The sequence below is a fragment of the Lepus europaeus genome, chromosome 5 (assembly GCF_033115175.1).
Source record: "Lepus europaeus isolate LE1 chromosome 5, mLepTim1.pri, whole genome shotgun sequence".
In the NCBI taxonomy this organism is placed as follows: Eukaryota; Metazoa; Chordata; class Mammalia; order Lagomorpha; family Leporidae; genus Lepus; species Lepus europaeus.
The window spans coordinates 107,730,586-107,751,225 of record NC_084831.1 but is presented as its reverse complement, the minus strand read 5'-3'; the positions used below and the strand labels follow the sequence as shown (position 1 = coordinate 107,751,225).

Sequence of the window (20,640 nt, the reverse complement as noted above, 5' to 3'; positions counted from 1 at the left end):
AAAATCATTTGAGATAGATACACACACACACAGACACACACAGAAATAGAGAGAAAGATCTCCTGTCTGATGGTTCACTTCTCAAATGCCCATAATGGCCAAGCCCGGGGCTTGCCCAGGCCAAAGTAAGAACCTTGGAATTCAATCCAGGTCTCCCATGTGGGTGGCAGGGACCCAACTACTTTAGTGATCACTTGTTATCTCCTAAAGTGCACATTGTCAGGAAGCTGGAGTTGGGAGCCAGAGTTGGAACTCGAATCCAGGCATGTCAGTTTGGGACGTGGTTATCCCAATCAGTGGCTTATCTGCTAGGCCAATTGCTTACCCCGATGTTGACTTTTAAATATCGTTTTTTGTTCAAGGTGAGTAGTTAGTTGTCTTTCTTATAAAGAAACAATGGCTAAGTTATTGTAATAACCTTTAACAACATGTATATATTTATGCCACCGCAATAATTCTCAATATTATAATTCTCAGTTGCCACCACCATAATTAGAAATTTATTCATGGAAATTCATTAGCTAATATGAGCTGTATAGTCCCAAATAAACTAGGTAAGTTTACTATATCTTAGCCTTGGATAAGAGTCAGATATTGAAAAACAGAATTAATGAGGAGGTAGATTGATGTTTATTTCATATTTTAAACTTTATTGTGTAGATACGAGATTATGATTTAAGGTCTTTATAATTTTCTTGTACAGTTTTTTTTTTCTTTGAGAGAGGCCATAGTGGACTAATAGAATGGTTTTCATGTAAATGTGTTTTGGAATAAAACTCACAAAGATTTGGCCATGTTAGGTATAGCACTGGTAGGGGTTGGCGTTGTGAGGCATCAGGTTATGCATCCCATATGGTCATGTGTTCATGTCTCAGCTGCTCTGCTTCCCTCTCCGCGTCTTTCTGTACCTCTGCCTTTCAAATAAATAAATCTTAAACAAAAGAAATACTACTGGTAAGCTGATAGTAATATAGAGAATGTGTTATGATCAAGGTAATTTCTTCATGGTTTAATTTTAGTGGCAGATCTAGGTTGAAACTCATCTTCTGCATACCAGTTAGTTCTTCTGAAGCTTTTAAAGCAAGATCTATTGAGAAATTTTTTCTTCTCCTTTTTTCCCTGTGAAATTGCTAGAATGTTTAGCAGAGGATAATTTAGATGATTATTAAATTGGTCTAACTTATATTTCCTTATTTAGATTTATTTATTTGAAAAATTAGAGAAGGAGGGGGAGAATGAGAGAGAGAAAGAGAAAGAGAAAGATCAATCTTCCATCCACTGGTTTACTTCTCAAATGGCTGCAATGGCCAGAGCTGCTGGGCCAGGCCAAAGCCAGGAGCTGGGAACCTCCTTTGTGGGTGCAGGGGCCCAAGCACTTGGGCCATCTTCTGCTGCTTTCCCCAGGTGCATTAATGGAGCTAAATCAGAAGTGGAGTAGCCAGGACTCAAACTGCACCCATATGGGATGCCAGCTTTGCAGGAGATGGCTTCACCTGTTATACCACAATGCTGGTATCCTCTCTCTCTCTCTCTCTCTCTCTCTCTCTCTCTCTCTATATATATATATATATATATATATATATTTATTTATTTGAAAGATGAAGATATAGAGTGACACCTCTCATCCACTGGTTTGCTCTCCAAATGCCCACCATATCTGGGGCTGGGCCAGGCTGCAGCCAGGAGTCTGGAACTTAGTCTGAGTCTCCCATGTAAGTGACAGAAGCCAACTACTTGAGCTATCACCTGTCTCCCACAGTGCACATTATAGCAGGAAGGAAGCTGGAATTTGAAGTGGAACCAGGTCTTGACTAGGCACCAATATGGAATTCAGGTATCCCAGTTGGCATCTAAATTTGCCATTCAAATGTCCATCTCTCTCAACCAATTTTTTTTTTTAAGATTTATTTATTTGAAAGTCATAGTTACACAGAGAGAGAGTTCTTCCATCCGATGGTTCACTGCCCAATTGGCTGCAGTGGCTGGAGCTGTGCCGATCTGAAGCCAGGAGCCAGGAGCCAGGAGCTTCTTCTGGGTTTCCCACGTGGGTGCAGGGGCCCAAGGACTTGGGCCATCTTCTACTGCTTTCCCAGGCCATAGCAGAGAGCTGGATGGGAAGTGGAGCTGCAGGGACTAGAACTGGCGCCCATATGGGATGCTGGTGCTTCAGGCCAGGGCATTAACCCACTGTGCCACAGTGGCGGCCCCTCTCTCAACCATTTTTAAAAACAATTTATTTGGAAGGTGAAAAGATGGAGTCAGAGAGAGATCTACCTACCAATTCCCTCTCCCAAATGTCCATAACAGCTCGGGCTAGGCTAGGCTGAAACCAGGAGCCCAGAATCCAGTCTGGGTTTCCATGCAGATGGCAGGGACCCAAATACTTGAGCCATCACGTGCTGTCTCACTGCCAGAAAGCTGGAACCAGAAGTGGATCTGGAACTTGAACTCAAGCACTCCTTTATGGGATGTGGGCATCCCAAGCAGTGTTTTCTTTCTTCTTTTTTTTTTTTTTGACAGGCAGAGTGGATAGCGCAAGAGAGAGACAGAGAGAAAGGTCTTCCTTTTTGCCGTTGGTTCACCCTCCAATGGCCGCCGCGGCCGGCGTATCTTGTTGATCCGAAGCCAGGAGCCAGGTGCTTCTGGTCTCCCATGCAGGTGCAGGGCCCAAGGACTTGGGCCATCCTCCACTGCCTTCCTGGGCCACAGCAGAGAGCTGGACTGGAAGAGGAGCAACTGGGATAGAATCCGGCGCCCCAACCGGGACTAGAACCCGGTGTGCCGGCGCCACAAGGCGGAGGATTAGCCTGTTAAGCCACGGCGCTGGCCGCAGTGTTTTAAGTTTGGGTCAAGCGCCTGTCTCTCTATTCTGTTTAATTATATTAACATCTAGTTCCTTGGAGAGTTGCCTGCATTACTCATTTGATGCTGAGAAAAGAATTTAATTAAGTTTTGTTTTATTTGGTAAGAACTATTTTTATTTCATAAGAAATATGTCTGTTACTAAGTTTTTTGTTTTTGTTTTTGTTTTTTTTTTTTGACAGGCAGAGTGGACAGTGAGAGAGAGAGACAGAGAGAAAGGTCTTCCTTTTTGCCGTTGATTCACCCTCCAATGGCCGCTGCGGCTGGTGCGCTGCGGCCAGTACACTGTGCCTATCCGATGGCAGGAGCCAGGTGCTTCTCCTGGTCTCTCATGGGGTGCAGGGCCCAAGCACTTGGGCCATCCTCCACTGCCTTCCTGGGCCATAGCAGAGAGCTGGCCTGGAAGAGGGGCAACCGGGATAGAATCCGGTGCCCCGACCAGGACTAGAACCCGGTGTGCCAGCGCCACAAGGCGGAGGATTAGCTTAGCGAGCCGCGGTGCCGGCCACTAAGTTTTAATTAGTGAAATGTTTAGTTGTATAGAGAATGAAAAATTGAGTATTTTACCAGTTTTAGCAATCTGATTACATGTATATTTTGTATTTCATCTGTTTAGTTAGAAGTAATGTTTGCAGATCAAGGGTTTTCTTTTTCAATTTTTTTTTTTTTTTTTTAAGATTTACTTTCTGTTGATTTGAAAGGCAGAGTTACAGAGAGAGGGGGAAGAGACAGAGAGGGCGATATTTTCTTTAGATGGTTTTGTAACTGTTATAGTATCTGGTGATTTGGAGTGATTTCATATAGAGTACTGCAACTATGACATACTGGTATTTATATACAAGGATACTTCAAAAAGGACATGGAAAATTAAGTTCAACTATTTTGCTGCAAAAAATTTGAAGTCCATGCAGTTTTTTAATAGTATGTATTTTCCATCAACTTTATGAAGACCCCTCATATGCATGGATTTTAGATTTTTTGCAACACAATAAACTTGTTTTAAAATTATTTTTCTTGAATATACCAAGTAGATTATTTTCTTTACAATTTAGGAACTTGTTCTACTGAGCTCTAGTAACAGAATTACCTGAAGTATCTGTCTTAAAGTGAATTATTAGAATCATTCTAGAAATCATATTATTTGGTGGAATAATTCCATGCAATATTAGACCAGACTTAACAGTTGGTCAGGATTACATTTGATATTTAATCCTAAAGATTTCTCGCTAGATGCATTTTCTAACTAGAAATAAAAGATTACATTCTGTCTTAGGTTTATCAATCCATGATAATGTTTTAAAAATCAAAAGTAAGTTTTTAAATTACAGAAGTTGTATTTTTTTGTAGAAAATTAGTATAAATAAGCAGAAAAGAAACTAGACATTTATAATGCTACTACTCATAGATAACCACTACTAATACCTTGATATGTATTTCTGTAGGTATTTTTCTGTGTTACATCTTTATTAAACATATTTAGATCAACCAGACTTCTTCTCTCTAATCCTTTGCTTCTCTCTGGAATAATTTCCCCTAGATCTTCAGATGCCTGATTTATATTAGTATTAAGGAAGCAGTCTAATTGTCACCTCTCAAAAAGTGCTTCCCAACCATTTTGAGATGCCTGCTTATCACTACTTGGCACTTTCTTTTTCTTGTCCAACTAGATTGTAATGTCCAGAGAGCAGGGTTTGTGTCTCTCTCAGTACCATATCCCTAGTGCCCAGAAATATGCCTGGCCATATGACAGGTACTTACTGAATGAACGAGTGTTTAATAATATGAAAATGGATTCAGAATAAGTATGGATTAAGTGCTTTGGTAAGAAAGGTAAGATACAGCCCTGACCTTCAGTTGCTTACAGTCTAGAAGGAGAGGTAGAAAATTAGCTTTTGTAATAACACAGAGTATGATAGAGAAGTAAAGTGCTGAGGGAGAATGTGGCAGGAGTGGCTATCCAAGTTGGATAAAGAAGAGTTGTTAGGGAAGGTTCTTAAAAGAGTGACAATGAAAGCATTTGTAACCCTGTGATTCTTTCACCTATGATATAATTTATAATGGATGGGTAATATAGTATGCAGTACCACTACTACCAGAGGTTAGTCCTTTGTTATTAGATATTTAGGGGATTCTCAATTTTTGTTTTAAATAATAGTGTTAGGGATATCTTTATCATCTTCAATTATTTTCTTAGGTAACTTTTACTTGGAATAGAATCTGGGCCTATGGGTTATAACAATTTTCAGGGCCTTCGATACATTTCACTGAATTGCTGTCCATGAAAATTGTATCAGTTTATACTTCCTGCAACAGTATATGAGAAAGACCAAAAATCCATGCCTATTAGATAGGAAAAAACAGTATCTTATGGCTTAATTTGCCTTTGACCCACCTACATGAACCATAGTGATTTATGGATTGATAGCAAAATATGACAGGCTTCTTCAAAATAAGTTTACAATGGTTACTGAACAATGTTTCATAGGATTATAGCTTATGTGAAATATCTTGGTTATTTCCTTTAGTTTTTATTGCAAGTCATTTTATATGCGTACCCTTGTATTATCTATTTTTTAACCTAATCTTCAACCAAGAATGCTATTGTATTTTAAGATCTTTGTGTCGTTCATTTTCTAAAGGTGTAAGTTGTAATGGCAAATTCTGAGAAATTGTAGACAGACTTTAATTTGTGATCAAGTACCTTAAAAAGCTTGTATATTGACGCTAGTCCTAGCAACTAACTTCTTTTTAATTATTGTGGCCAGAAACACCAGATGAAAATGGTAAAACCCAGAGAGCTGATGATTTTGTCTTGAAGAAAATAAAGAAGAAAAAGAAAAAGAAACACCGAGAAGACATGCGAGGAAGACGTCTTAAAATGTACAATAAGGAAGTACAAACTGTCTGTGCTGGCCTGACTCGCATCAGTAAAGAAATCCTCTCCCAAGGACAACTAAATAGCACTTCAGGAGTTAATAAGGAGTCCTTCAGGTATCTGAAAGATGAACAGCTATGCCGATTAAATTTGGGCATGCAAGAATATCGGGTACCCCAGGGAGTACAAACACCTTTCATGACTCACCAGGAACATTCTATTCGTAGAAATTTCTTAAAAACAGGTACTAAATTTAGCAACTTTATTCATGAGGAACACCAGTCCAATGGTGGTGCTCTTGTCCTTCATGCTTACATGGATGAACTCTCATTTTTGTCTCCAATGGAGATGGAGAGATTTTCTGAGGAGTTTCTTGCTTTGACATTCAGCGAAAATGAGAAAAATGCTGCTTACTATGCTTTAGCAATAGTGCATGGAGCGGCTGCTTATCTCCCAGACTTCTTGGACTACTTTGCTTTTAATTTCCCCAACACTCCAGTGAAAATGGAAATTCTGGGCAAGAAAGATATTGAAACAACAACCATTTCAAATTTCCACACTCAGGTAAGGTTAAAATCATTGTTTAATTATTTAGTAAACACAGTATCTTAACAGTATTAACTTCATTCTATTACATAGTTTATACCAGCTCACTTTGATAAAAATTCATGGTGATAAAGGTGCTTCAAATTGTCTGTATATCCCATTGAAAAATTGTAATCACGGAGTTCTTTGGAGTGGGGCTTGTTGACTTTCTTGAAGAAGTGCTTTATACATGTTATGCATCATTCCAAGTCTCCATGGCAAGCCAGCTTGAAAACTCATACTGTCTTTCCCAAGTCAGGTAATGGTAGTGTGGAGAATGTGGTTTAGATCTGGTAACCTCAAGGTAACTTTAAGACTTAAGCTTACTGTCATAATAAAACATGTGAGGTTGTTGGCCTGCTTATTTATTAAGTTTTTCCTATTTGTGTTTCTCTTCTTTCAGTAACTTGTTGGCAGTCTGTCCCAGAAATATATCCCATTTATGTTAGATGGGAGTGTCACTAGGAAGACTGCCGTAGCCTGTGCTCCTTCTGCCTGTGCGCTGTTGTAGGTGAAGACATTTTCTGAAGCCTTGCTTGGGAGGCTAGGCTTAAGTCAGCAGGGAAACGACTGCTTCCTTTCCTAACCAGTATTTAAACCAAGCATTTTTTTCACTGAAGTTATGTTAGGGCGTAAAAATAAATTGATACTGTGTCCTAGTTTTTTTCCTGCTTGCTTTTCTCATAAGGATTATGGTTATGGATGGTAGGCTGTAAGTTTGTACTATGTATGTTGTAAATTCAAGATGAGTGGAGACTGTTTCACTTTTTTAAATGATTTATGATTTTGCAGCCTGTTTTTTCAGGTTGTCTAGTAATTTGCTGCCATTCTTTTCCCTGAAGACTTTTTTTTTTAAAGGATAGTCTGTTGCATAATAAGACTCTCAGCTGCTTACATTATTGTGGTTTCATGCCACTTAGATTTATTTGAAACCTCTAACTTGAATCTTTTTAGTGAGTCTTACCATCCTTGCCTCCAGTGAGGGGAGAAGCCAGTTTAGATTTATGAGCTTCGGAATTTATCTAATTGAAGTTCTCTCTGCAGTAGAGAGAGCAGGAGCAGCCAATCTGGAGAGGTCGCAAGACGGGGCTGCCCAAGACGTTGGAACACGATGTGCAATAAAGGGCTTCGTCTTGGATTTTGGCCTTGTTACCACAATCAGGTACCGAAGTGCTGACTTTTGTAGTAGATTTTCTTTTTTTTTTTTTTAAAGTTTTGCCCTTGGAAAGTTAAGGAGTCCTATTTTTATAAATACAACAGAAGAGACTGAAAACTGTTTTCCTGATATATTCCATTAATCCCAATAAGTCCTTAGTTAACAAGAAAAGATACTGCTGAGAGCAGAGTTAATGTACCCTGTCACTTTTTTAGTTTATAAAAATGCAGCAAATTTTCTCTTCTGATTGATAGACCAGCAAGCATATCTGAGAAATAAGCCAGAAATTTGTGGGAGAAAGGTCCTGGTTTTGTAAGGGTGACTTTTTAACTTTTGTGTTAGGCTTTAGCAGATAAAGTTTGTCAGCAGAGAGTTCCATCTAAACAGTTTTTAGAAAAAGAGTTTTAAAATATCTTCAAATATTCCCTGCTGATTTTTGTCCTCCAATTAATTTTTTAAAATGGAGCTGAGATTTTAATGACTTTACCAACAACTTACCTTGAGATTTACTTTGAGATTTCTAAAATAACCACTTTTTAAAAAATTAGCAGATTATTATTAAATTAGATATTAAGTATGTCAGTCTTATATGAATATTGAGGACTGTTGGACAAGTTTGTGATCTGGAGGTCATGGAACTTAATTGTATTTGTGAATTTCTGGCCTTAGAGAGAAGTGTGATGTAGATATAGGAGGTTAAATGAGCCCATAAGACTTTTAACTTAAATTTGTGCCTGTAAAATCTTTGGCATATTTTAAATGCTGGGATTTAAACTAATACAAATAGTTCAAATTTATTTAACACTTTATGGATTATAGAAATGTTTTCACACTCATATATGAATATTTATAGCAGTTGGGGAGTAGGTAAGCAGCTTTATTTTTCATCCATTGAAGAAACTGAGGATTATGGATGCTCTTTGTTAACCAAGGTTACATGGCTAGCAAGCAGAAGAGTCAAGGTGTAAATCTATTGCTTGAACAATAGCACGCCATTTTAATATACTTGTTCCTTGCTTCAGTCATTGGAGAAGAGATTAGTGCTTTTATATGTCTACTACTGTGTAGTCGGTGAAATTAAACTATCTCCATTTAAAACAATGTACAGAAGGCTTTGTTTCTAATGTTTCTACCACATGCCTTTAGATCATTGGGAATAAATGAATACCTAGAGTATTTTGGATTTCTTTGTCTTGGGAAGTCTTACAAAATGTGATTGACCTGAATAAAGTTGTTAATTTTTTATTTTAGAGATACTGTTATTGGAAGTTATTTATAGTTTAACTATATAGCCATAATAATTATTATTGAGTATTGTTCAGTTTAGTCAGCATTTATTGAGAACTTATTTTGGACTGGGCAGTTGTTCACCTAATTGATGAGCTCAGTGTAGTGGAGATGAATCAACTAACAATTCCAATACAGCTGAAGTACTAGAATAGAGAGGGATCAGAAGTCTGTGGGGTTATCTCAGACTTGTGATTAGGAAAAGCTTTTTTTTTTTGAAGATTTATTTATTTATTTATTTTAAAAGTCAGTATTATAGAGAGAGAAATGGGGAGAGAAAGAGATGCCTTCCATCTGCTGGTTTACTCCACAGTTGGCTGCATTAGGTAGCACTGGGCCATTCTGAAGCCAGGAGCTTTATCCAGGTCTCCTATGTATGTAGTGGGGGCCCAAACACTTGGGTCATCTTCCGTTGCTTTCTCAGGCCTCCAGCAGAGAACTGGATCGGAAGTGGAGCAGGTGGGATTCAAACCAGTGCCCATATGGGATGCCTGAGCTGCAGATGGCAGCTTTACTTGCTATGCCACAATGCCAGCGCCGGGAAGGACATTTTAAGGCATGGATACTTGAGTAGAACTTTTTTTTTTCTTTTTTAAGATTTATTTTATTTATTTGAAAGGCAGAGTTAGAGGAAGAGGGAGACACACACACACACACACATGCACAAAGGAGAAAGAGTAAGAGATCTGCTGTCTGCTGGTTCACTCCCTAAATGGCCACAGTAGCAGGGGCTGCACCAGGCCAAAGTCACGAGGAGCCTGGAAACCCATCCAGGTCTTCCACATTGGTGTCAGCGGTCCAAGCACTCAGACCGTCCTCCACTGCTTTCCCAGGCACATTAGCAGGGATCTGGGTTGAAAGTGGATCAGCCAGGACTCAAAATGGCTGTCATACGGAATGTCGTGTCACAGATGATGGCTTAATCTGCTGTGCCTCAACACCAGCCCTTTGAGTAGAATCTTGAAAGCAGATTAATACTTAACTGGGTAAGGACTTTTTTTGGGGGGAGGGAGGATTTATTTGTTTGTTTGAAAGGCAGTTACAGAGCAAGAAAAAGAGAGAGAGAGAGAAAACATGAGAGGGAGCTTCTATCCACTGAAGAGAGAGAGAGAGAAAACATGAGAGCGAGCTTCTATCCACTGGTTTACTCCTCAAATGGCTACGATGACCTGGGCTGTACCAGTTTGAAGCCAGGAGCTTCTTCTGGTCTCAAATGGTTGCAAGTGCCCAAGCACTTGGACCATCTGCACTGCTTTCCCAGGTGCATTAATAGGGAGCTGGATTGGAAGTGGAGCATCTGGGACTTAAACCGATGCCCATATGGGATGCTGATGCTGCAGGCTGTGGCTTTAACCTGCTGCACTGTAGTGCTGGCACTGGTAACAGCATTGTAAGCAAAGGAGAATTCTAGCTTATGCAAATACATAGAGGCATTTGAGAATATTCCATTTTCAGGGAGCTACAAATAGCTTGACATGCGAGCCGATGGCTCACTGTTAAGAAGTGGTAGGAATTCAGAGAGAGAGGAGAGAGAAAGGAAATCAATATTGTGAAGAGCTTTTATGATGTAGTGAAAAAAAAAGTACTTTTTCCTAAAGGTAATAAGGAATTATTGGTGAATATTAACAGGTGAGTGTTGAGCAATTTATATTTGCAAAGATTGCATGGTACTGTGGGGAATGTAACCAAGAATGGAAATGGAATCAGAAGCAAGAAGATTGATAAGGTTACTGTAGTAAACAGATGAGAAATGATCCATGTCCAAACTGGTATTCTCTCTCTCTTTTTAAACAAGACTTAAGATGAGAGAGAGAGAGAGAGAGAGAGATCCTCCATCTGCTAGTTCACTTCCCGAATGGTTGCAACAGCTGGGGCTGGGTCAGGCTGAAGCCAGGGGCCAGAAACTCCATTTAGGTTTCTCATAAGTGTTAGGGGCCTGCGTACTTGGGAGACTGCTTTCACAGGCCCATTAGTAGGAAGCTGGATCCAAAGCAGAGCATCGGGGACTCAGACTGGCACTCTGATCTGGGGTGCTGGTGACAAAAGCAGCAGCTTAATCTGCTGCACCAAAATGCCTGCCCTCCAAACTGGTATTGATACTAAAAAGAAAATAATAAGATCTGAGATTGTAATTAGATGATAGAGATTAACTAGACTTGGTGAGGGACATGGAAAGAATGTCTTAAGGTGTGGTCTGGACAAATGGGGGATAGTGGTGCTGGTCAGAGTCAATGCAGGGTTGAAAAAGCTGGTTTCTTGGGGGTAGAAGGAGTTGCTGAGTTCAGTTTAAGGCTTTTGTTTGTTTTAAAATTTATTTATTTATTTATTTTAGAAGGTAGAAAGAGAGGGAGAGACAGATCTTCCATCTGCTGGTTCATTTCTCAAATGGCTGCAGCAGCTGGGGCTGGGCCAGGCCAAAGCCAGGAGCTAGGAACTCTATCCATGTCTGCCACTTGAGTGGTAGGGGCTCAGGCACTTGAGCCATAAGCCACTGCTTTTCCAGGCACATTATCAGGAAGGTGGATTGGAAGCAGCATAGCTGGGACTCAAACTGGTTGGTACTCTACTGGGAGATTCTGGCATCACAGGCAGCAGCTTAATCAGCTGTGACATAATGCCAACCTCCAATTTAAGACATTTTGAGTTAGAGATGTCTATATGGGTGCTGTTAGAATATCTATTAGGTACTTGAATATCTGGATCTAAGATTGGGAGGCAAATGCAGGCAGAAGATGTAGAAGTTGAATAAATTAGCAAATAGCTAGGTGATCCAGGGATAGCATTAGAATAGAAAAGAAAGACAAGGGTGAATCTTGTGATGAACTTGTATGAGTATGAGAAACATGGGAAAAGACCAAAAAGAAAGGTAGATGAAAGACCAAGAATATATGTTTTCTAAATTTTTTTTTAAAGATTTATTTATTTGAAAGGCAGAGTTACACAGAGAAAGAGAGGCAGAGAGAGAGAGAGAGGTCTTTCATCCGCTTGTTCACTCCCCAGATGGCCACAATGGTGACAGCTGTGGCGATCCAAAGTCAGGAGCCAGTAACTTCTTCCAGGTCTTCCACACAGATGCAGGGGCCCAAGGACTTGGGCCATCTTCCACTGCAGAGAGCTGGATGCAAAGTGGAGCAGCTGGGACTCTAACCGACGCCCATATGGGATGCTGGTACTGCAGGTGGCGGCTTTATCCACTATGCCACAGCGCTGGCCCCAATCTAGATTTTTTAAAAAGATTTATTTTACTTATATGTAAGAGAGAGACAGTGATCTTACACCTGCTGGTTCACTCCTCAAATGGCTGCAGTGGCCAGGGCTGGGCCATGCCAAAGCCAGGAACCAAGAACTTCATCCTGGTCCCTCAAATGGGTGCAGGGGCCCAAGCACTTGGGCCATTTTCCTCTGCTTTCTCAGGTGCATTAGCAGGGAGCTGGATTGGAAGTGGAGCAGCTGGAATATGAACTGGAGCCCAGATGAGATGCCGGCATTGCAGACTGCTTCTTTGCCCACCATGCCAAACACTGGCCCCTAAAAGTTTTCTAGATTTTAAGAATGATGGAGTGATTATTATATCCATATAGGGAATCAAGTAAGATAAACATGGAAGGTACTGATTAATTAGGAATTTTATTGGAAATGTTAACTATAGATTTTTAAATATTGTAAACTATGCCTTTTCTTTGTAACTTTGCTGTTTATAATGCGCTGTACTTAAAAATTGGGCACTACTAGGGAGCTTGTCAGAAAGGCAGACTCTCATGCCCTTATCCAGATCTTCTGAATCAGAATCTTCTGTTGAAAGGTCCCCTGGTGGCTCATATGTACTTGAAAGTTTGAGAAGTTCTACCTTAGAACTCATGTCCTTTAGCCAGAAGAAATAAAGTGCAGGTTTGTTTTGTGCAAGAAAAATTTTGGTTACTGTGACTTTGCTATTTTTAAATTATTTTAGTGGTTACAGGTAGACCTATGTATATATAGGCCTTTTTTCTTCTATTTTTAACATTCTGTAGAAATAAAATGTTCTAATACCAAAGGAGGTAAGTTTATATCGTTGAAAAAACAAACTGATAACTTATTTGATTACTGACTCTTAGCAATTGATACAGGTTAATGTTGTAAATTTGAATTTTTGCTGTAAAAGACTACATATGTACTGACACAATTTGGTGTCTTAATTCTGCAGTATTCTTCTGTTCTGAATAAATTTTAAATAACAGGCTAAGTACCAGGTTTGACCAAAAGGTTCCAGTGTTTGTGGAATCCTAAGGTCAGTTAGTAGAGAAAAATTAGAGCTCACTTGGAAATGTTATTTCTCCTCAAAATAAAATATGTGTATTTGTATACACACTTATGTATACCTTAAGAATAAATGTTAAGTTATGCTATTTTTAAGTTAGGTTTTGTATTTGTAATTACAATATTGACTACTTGAAAAAAAATTTTTTTTTGACAGGCAGAGTTAGACAGTGAGAGAGAGACAGAGAGAAAGGTCTTCCTTTTCTGTTGGTTCACCCCACAAAAGGCTGCTATGGCCGGCACACTGCGCCGATCCAAAGCCAGGAGCCAGGTGCTTCCTCCTGATCTCCCATGCGGGTACAGGGCCCAAGCACTTGGGCCATCCTCCACTGTACTCTCGGGCCACAGCAGAGAGCTGGACTGGAAGAGGAGCAACCAGGATAGAGTCCGGTACCCTAACCAGGACTAGAACCCTGGGGTGCCGGTGCCGCAGGCGGAAGATTAGCCAAGTGAGCCGCGGCGCCGGCTGAAAATTTTTTTAAGAAAAAGTTTTTTTTTTTTTTTTTAATTTATTTGAAAGGCAGAGAGAGAGTGAGTGAGTAAGAGATTAATCTTCCATCTGCTGGTAACCTTCCAAATGGCTGCAACGGCGAGGGCTGGGCCATGCTGAAGCGAGGAGCGAGTAGCTTCTTTTGGGTCTCCCATGTGGGTGACAGAGGTCCAAGTGCTTGAGCCATCTTGCACTACTTTTCCAGGCCATTAGCAGGGAGCTTAATTGGAAGTGGAGCAGCAGGGACATTAACTGGCACCTGTATGGGGGTGCTGGTGTCACAGGTAATGGCTTAACCTGTGCCACACTTCCAGCCCCCAAAACTTCTTCAATGATTTTTACTTTGAATTGTGATAGCTTGGCGATAAGCATGCAATCCTTGACTTCTTCTGTATTATAAAAATCTTATGGTGAGCTGGATGTTTAGTGTAGCAATTGAAGGGTATACGTGAAGAAGAAGGATATATGTAGAAGATATGTAGAAGAAGGATAAATGTATGTGCTGGGGAGAGGAGAGACTGGTAAATATGCTTTTAAAAATTAATTTTATTTATATGGGAGGCAGACACAGAGAGCTCCCAAATACCAGTTTACTGCCCAGGTACCTGCAGTGGTTGGAGTTGGACCTGCGGTCAAAACTAGGAGCTGGGAAGCTCAGTCCAGGTCTTCCAAGTAGATGGCATGGACCCAACCAGGCAAGCCATCACCTGATGTCTCACAGGGTCTGCAGTGGCAGGAAAGCCGGAATCGGGAGCCAGACCTGGGCTATAAAAACCCAGGCACTCCTCCCATAGGATGTGGGCCTAGACCAAATGCTTGCCCCCAACTCCGTTTTTGTTTTAAATTAGCTACAAAGCAAAGCATGATCATGCGCATGAGCACTAGCTCACTCTGTGAATTCTCTCAGTGTCCACAGCCACCCATACTCGAGAGGTGGGAACTCAATTCTGGTTTTCCAGCTAGGTGTCAGAAACCTACTTTAGCCATCACTGATGCTTCCCAGGGTCTACACTAGCAGGAAACTGGAAGCAGGAGCCAGAGCTGAGGATTGAACCCAGATGCTCTGATGTAGGAACTGCTGTCTTAATCACTAGACCAAACAGCCACTCAATGTGTGTATTTTAAGTTCTTTTTTTCAGAAAAATTATACACACATACACATAATTGTGGTCTTATTAAAGATCATATCTTATGTTACTTTTATTAATCTGTAAAATGGTTATGTTCTGTAAACTTATATTCAATCTAAATGTCTACTGTTCTAGAAAACAAAAACTTATTTCCCTATTGTGTGTGGGACAAAGCCTTAAATGGATTTAGTATGTGCTCTTTTCTCAGATCTTTAATTAACTTTTTATAATGAATTGATACTAGTAATAAAGAGTTTGTATAGTGATGTAAAATTTGGGAGATAAACCCTTAAAGAACTCTACATATCAGTGTGCTATATGAGAGGAGAAATAAATATTTTAAATAGCTGACTTATAAAATTTAATGACACCAGTACAAATAGTAGATTCTTTTTTTGTCATTCCTGAGTACAGCTTATAATTCACTTTGACCCATTCATACTGCTTTTCTCACTGTATGTTTTCAAGTAGTAATGCCTTTCCATTTACAGGTCACAGTGTTAACATAATTTCTGACAAGCTTTTTCCCTTCTGTTTTTCAAATAATTAGTTTGAATAGGCTTCTTCCTAAAACATGAGTTCTGTGAAATAATCTACCCCTCCCCTATAACTGGATTTTCCATACAGTACATTTCTAGCTTGGTACACTACTGAGTTTTTTTTTTTTTTAATTTTTTTTTTATTTTTGACAGGCAGAGTGGACAGTGAAAGAGAGAGAGACAGAGAGAAAGGTCTTCCTTTTGCCGTTGGTTCACCCTCCAATGGCCGCCGCGGTAGCGCGCTGCGGCCGGCGCACCGCGCTGATCCGATGGCAGGAGCCAGGTGCTTCTCCTGGTCTGCCATGGGGTGCAGGGCCCAAGCACTTGGGCCATCCTCCACTGCACTCCCTGGCCACAGCAGAGAGCTGGCCTGGAAGAGGGGCAACCGGGACTGGGACTAGAACCCGGTGTGCCGGCGCCGCAAGGCGGAGGATTAGCCTAGTGAGCCGCGGCGCCGGCTTTTTTTTTTTTTTTTTAAAGATTTATTTATTTGAAAGGCAGAGTTACAAAGAGGCAGAGAGAGAGAGAGAGAGAGAGAGAGTGTGAGCGAGCAAGTGAGCACACCTCCATCCGCTGACTCACTCCCCAGATGGCTACAGCGGCTGTAGCTATGCCGATCTGAAGCCAGGAGCTTCTTCCAGGTCTCCTACGTGGGTGCAGGGGCCCAAGGACTTGGGCCATCTTCTACTGCTTTCCCAGGTCACAGCAGAGAGCTGGATTGGAAGTGCAGCAGCTAGGACTTGAACTGATGCCCCTATGGGATGCCAAAACTGCAGGTGGCCTTACCTGCTACGCCACAGCGTTGGCCCCATCACTGAGTTTTTAATTGGTTATGACCGTCCCTTGTAAACAGTGTGTATGTTGGGAACACAGTTGAACTTACTTAACTCTCAGAAGTTGCTTTAGGATAATTTTGTAAAGTTGAGTTTCTCATCTGTAGGACTAGATATGTATTGACCGAAAACAATGTGTATATTTAAAGATTGCTTAACATTTTACAGCTATTTAAAAATATATCAAATTTTTAAATATATATCAAACTATTTTCCTATATGCATATTTCTGTGATTCCACATCCTTTTCATCTCCCCATTTTGCCTTCTAATTTTACAAAGCTAAGTTTTCTCTGTTGACATGTCTTCTGGCAGCTTTACTTCTTTCTGTTCTTTAGTCTCTCCTTACCTTGCTGTAGTCCTCTCAACACTTATTTCTTCCTTCACTGTGCCCCAGTGTATATATACTTTGGAAAGTGGTAGATATCAACCTCTTTTTGACTAGAGGGAGGATTTCCAGGCCAGAGTTTCCCAAGCCTACCAGATTCAAAGAATTAACTGGGGTTGCTAATTCAAAATACGTATTAGGATCTCAGGTTCTTTTTCTGAAAATTCTGATGTATTAGGTGTGGATAAGTTGAGATAAGTACCTCAACTGATCTGATTCCTGTGATTGAGGAAGTTTAAGAAACACTGTTTAAAACCATATCCCAGGGCAGGCATTGTGACCCAGTGGGTTTAGCCACCCAAATTGGAAGTCCTGGGATTGATCCTGCTTCTACTTTAGATCCAGCTTCCTGCTAACGCTCATGTTGGGAGGCAGCAGAATATGGGTTAAGTACTTGGGTCCCTGCCACCTTAAGTGAGAGATCCTGAGTTCCGTGTTTCTCATTTTGACCTGGCCCAGCCCCAGCTGTTGTGGGCATTTGGTAGAGTGAACCAGAGGATAGAGGATTGATCTGTCTCTTTTTCTGCTTTTCAAATAAAAATAAACTTTGAAAAACCTTTTAAAACTATATGCCGTCTACTATTACTCTGATTCCTTTCATTTGACTTGTAGATAGCATCTTTTTAGAATTCCCTAGCATTATAAACTGAAAGACACTCTTGTCTAACCTCTACTTAGTGCAGATTTTTATTAAAAGAAAAATCATTTCTGGATTGGTAATCATTTCATTTGAGGCCTTGTCTGTTTGTAAGGTTTCCTGAGCTCCATTGGACCCTCAACATTGCTTAGAAATGTCTTTGTTCAGCTTGCTTGCTTGTTCTCCATAATGACCATTTAAGTTTTTAATCAGTACATCTTTTCCTCATTCCTTGTTAAAATAGAGAAGATACCTACTCCTCCTCAAAGGCTAATCTGTCTACTTGGCTTTTGGGTTCCATCTCTTAGCCTGCCTAAATTTTTTTTTTATCATAAAATACACCTAAAAGAAAATTTATCATTTTGACCATTTTTCAGCATATAATTCTGTGGCAGTAAGTTCATGTACAGTGTTACACAGTCATCACCACAGTTCATTTCCAGAACTTTTTCATCATCCCGAACAGAAACTTTGTATTCATTTGTTTAGAATTTTTAATGTCAATTACCTATCCCCACCCTTCCAATTTATATTAAATGAATTCCTGCTTTGTATGTGTTCTCTGCGTTTTGGAAATAAAAAGAATAACTTTTTCTTTCTTCCCAGAAGTAACTCTTTATCCTGAATTTGTGGTTTATAGTTTTCTTGCATCATTTAATATTTTAATAACGTGTGTATTTTGAGAGCCCCCAGCTAAATTGGGGTTTTAGTACCAGAGCAGCTAGGAAAGGAAAGGAAGTTTACAGTGTGCCTTTCACAAGATTATTTTTTAAAAAGATTTTATTTATTGATTTGTGAGGCAGAGTTACAGACAGAGAGAGGGAGAGACAGAAAGGTCTTCCATCTGCTGGTTCACTCCCCGAATGGCCACAATGGTTGTAGTTGAACTGATCCAAAGCCAGGAAGTAGGTGTTTCTTCTGGGCCTCCCACACAGATGCAAGGGCCCAAGTACTTGGGCCATCTTCCACTGCTTTCCAGGCCATAAGCAGGGAGCTGGATTGGAAGAGGAACAGCTGGAACATGAACCAGTGCTCATGGGATGCTGGCACCACAGGTGGAAGCTTAGCCTACTATGCCACCGTACCAGCCCCACACAAGATACTATTTTTACCTGTGGATAACCTAGTGCCTACTTGTGCAGCCGAGTCAGAGGGCCCCTCACGCAGGAAGCTTTTTCATACTGGCAGATACTCACGTGGCTCTTGTCCATTTTATGCCTGTCTGACCATCGCTGTGGTGCTGTGAGCCTGACATTGTGTTCTTCCTGATGTCCCAGCTTGGGGTAGCCCCTGGTTCTTTAGATGGAAGGCCCAAATTTAACACCCCATCCACAGTGGGAAATCTGTTCAAAAATTCATTACTTAAACAGCCTAGCCAGGGAAGGTATAGTGAGTTGGGAGGGTAGTCCCCTGTAGGTAATGAGAGGCAGGGATAAAGAATCAGGCAAAGAGAGAGAACCTAACGACCAGCAGTATGGGAAGGGTCATCAAAAAGTTCCTGGGAAATGCACACTATGAAAAAGACTGCATGGGTTTTAAAAAATTTTACACCAAAATAAATATCTTTTAATTTCATTTTTTCACAAATTAAAAGCAATTTATTCATGCAAAAGACAGTGACAGGCAGGTACAGAGAGTGAGTGAGCTTCCATCTTCTGGTTTACTCCCCATATGGCCTCAACAGCTGAGGCTGGGCCGGGCCAAAGCCAGGAGCCTGGGAACTCTATCCAGGTCTTCTACGTGGGTTGTAGGGGGTCCAAGCACTTTAACCATTATCTGCTGGCTTCCCATGTGCATTAATAGGGAGCTGGATTAGAAATGGAGTGGCGAGGATTCAAACTGCCACTTTGATGTGCAATACCTTATCCCACTGAACTACAATGCTGGCTTCTCTATGAGTTTTTTTTTTTTTTTTTTTTAAATACTACCATATGTGAGGGAATTCGACGTGGTTCACTTTATTTTTTTATTTTATTTTTGACAGGCAGAGTGGACAGTGAGAGGGAGAGACAGAGAGAAAGGTCTTCCTTTGCCGTTGGTTCACCCTCCAATGGCCGCTGCGGCTGGTGCGCCGTGGCCGGCGCACCGCACTGATCCGATGGCAGGAGCCAGGTGCTTCTCCTGGTCTGCCATGGGGTGCAGGGCCCAAGCACTTGGGCCATCCTCCACTGCATTCCCTGGCCACAGCAGAGAGCTGGCCTGGAATAGGGGCAACCGGGACAGAATCCGGCGCCCCGACCGGGACTAGAACCCGGTGTGCCGGCGCCGCAAGGCGGAGGATTAGCCTGTTGAGCCATGGCGCCGGCTGTGGGTCACTTTTAAGATTACAGTCAGATAGCTGAATGATCTATTAAAGGAAGTGGCAGGAAAGTAGGGCACACAGTCTGCTAAGCAGAAGAGATGCGTCTTAAGTTCTCATTTCTGGCCTGTAGCCTAAGTGATTTTGGTATGGTAGAGAACTATAAACTATATAAAGGGTGACTGGGTCTTGCTTCTGGAATAAGAAAGTTAAACTTGTATTCAAAGTGGATGTCCAGGCAACATACAATTATAATTCACTACAGTACGAAGGCAAAAACAGCAGTGATAATTTTATGCTTTAAAAATTTATAAACGGTATATGGCATGTATTCGGCAGGTTGTTGTGGTTCAACATTGTATTTGAGAATTATATTGATACCTGTAATTCCAGTTTGTGCATTTTAACCACTATATTTAGGATTTTGTTGTGTGACTACATCACTGTTTATTCTCCTGTTCTTGTACATTTAGGTTGTTTACAGTTTTATAATTGTGTTACAGTAAATATTTGTATAAATGTCTGTTAATCCACATGCATATCCTGGAACTTCTGTTTGTTTTCTGTTCTGGGATTCCATGACTACTGTTTGGATTTGATGACTCACATAAGACCTCGTGTCTGAATAGTCTTGTATTATATTTAGTTGGTAGTTTATATAGGTGTGGAATTCTAGGTTGGAGATTATTTTTCTTTTGATTTATGAAGGAATTACTCCAGTGTTTTTGAATTTCCCCTTTTGCTGTTAAGAAATTTAATTAGTTGTAATGATTCCTGATTCTTTGTGGTTGTTCTGTTTTATATTTATTTATTTTCATTCTTAGTTGAAAGGCAGACACAGAGATCTTTATCACTTGGTTCATACTCCCCTAGTGCCCACAACAGCCAGAGCTGAGCCAGGGCAAAGTTAGGAATCTGGAACTCCATCTGAGTCTCCCAGGTGGTTGGGCACCTTGAGCCATTTGCTGCCTCCCAGGGTGTGCATTAGCTAGCTGAACTGAACCAGGTATATGGCTAGGAGATGCAGATTTTCCAAGTGACAAAGTAACTGCTGCACCAATCTCTGCCCTGACTATATTTGTTTTGAAATTTTCTTCAATTCTGTAAGTTATCTCAGCTTTCTTTGAGCTCTTTGTTGTTTGTTTTAGTCTTCTGTTTATGTTCCATGTTTTCTTCATATGTGATCTAGTGATTTGTTCATACTTAAACATGTCTGTAAAACTGATGAGAAACTATGAACACATATTGGTAGGACTTCTAGAT

The 20,640-nt window shown here is 40.6% G+C and overlaps 1 protein-coding gene across 1 annotated transcript in view; it reads left to right on the top strand.

Moving 5' to 3' along the window:
- The window catches only part of RSBN1 (round spermatid basic protein 1), a 57,517-nt gene that overhangs the window by 14,011 nt on the left and 22,866 nt on the right, over window positions 1-20,640 (top strand). Inside the window, exon 2 of the mRNA XM_062191996.1 lies at window positions 5,628-6,301. Coding sequence (XP_062047980.1) covers window positions 5,628-6,301 — 674 coding nt within the window. The remainder of the gene's footprint in view (window positions 1-5,627; window positions 6,302-20,640) is intronic.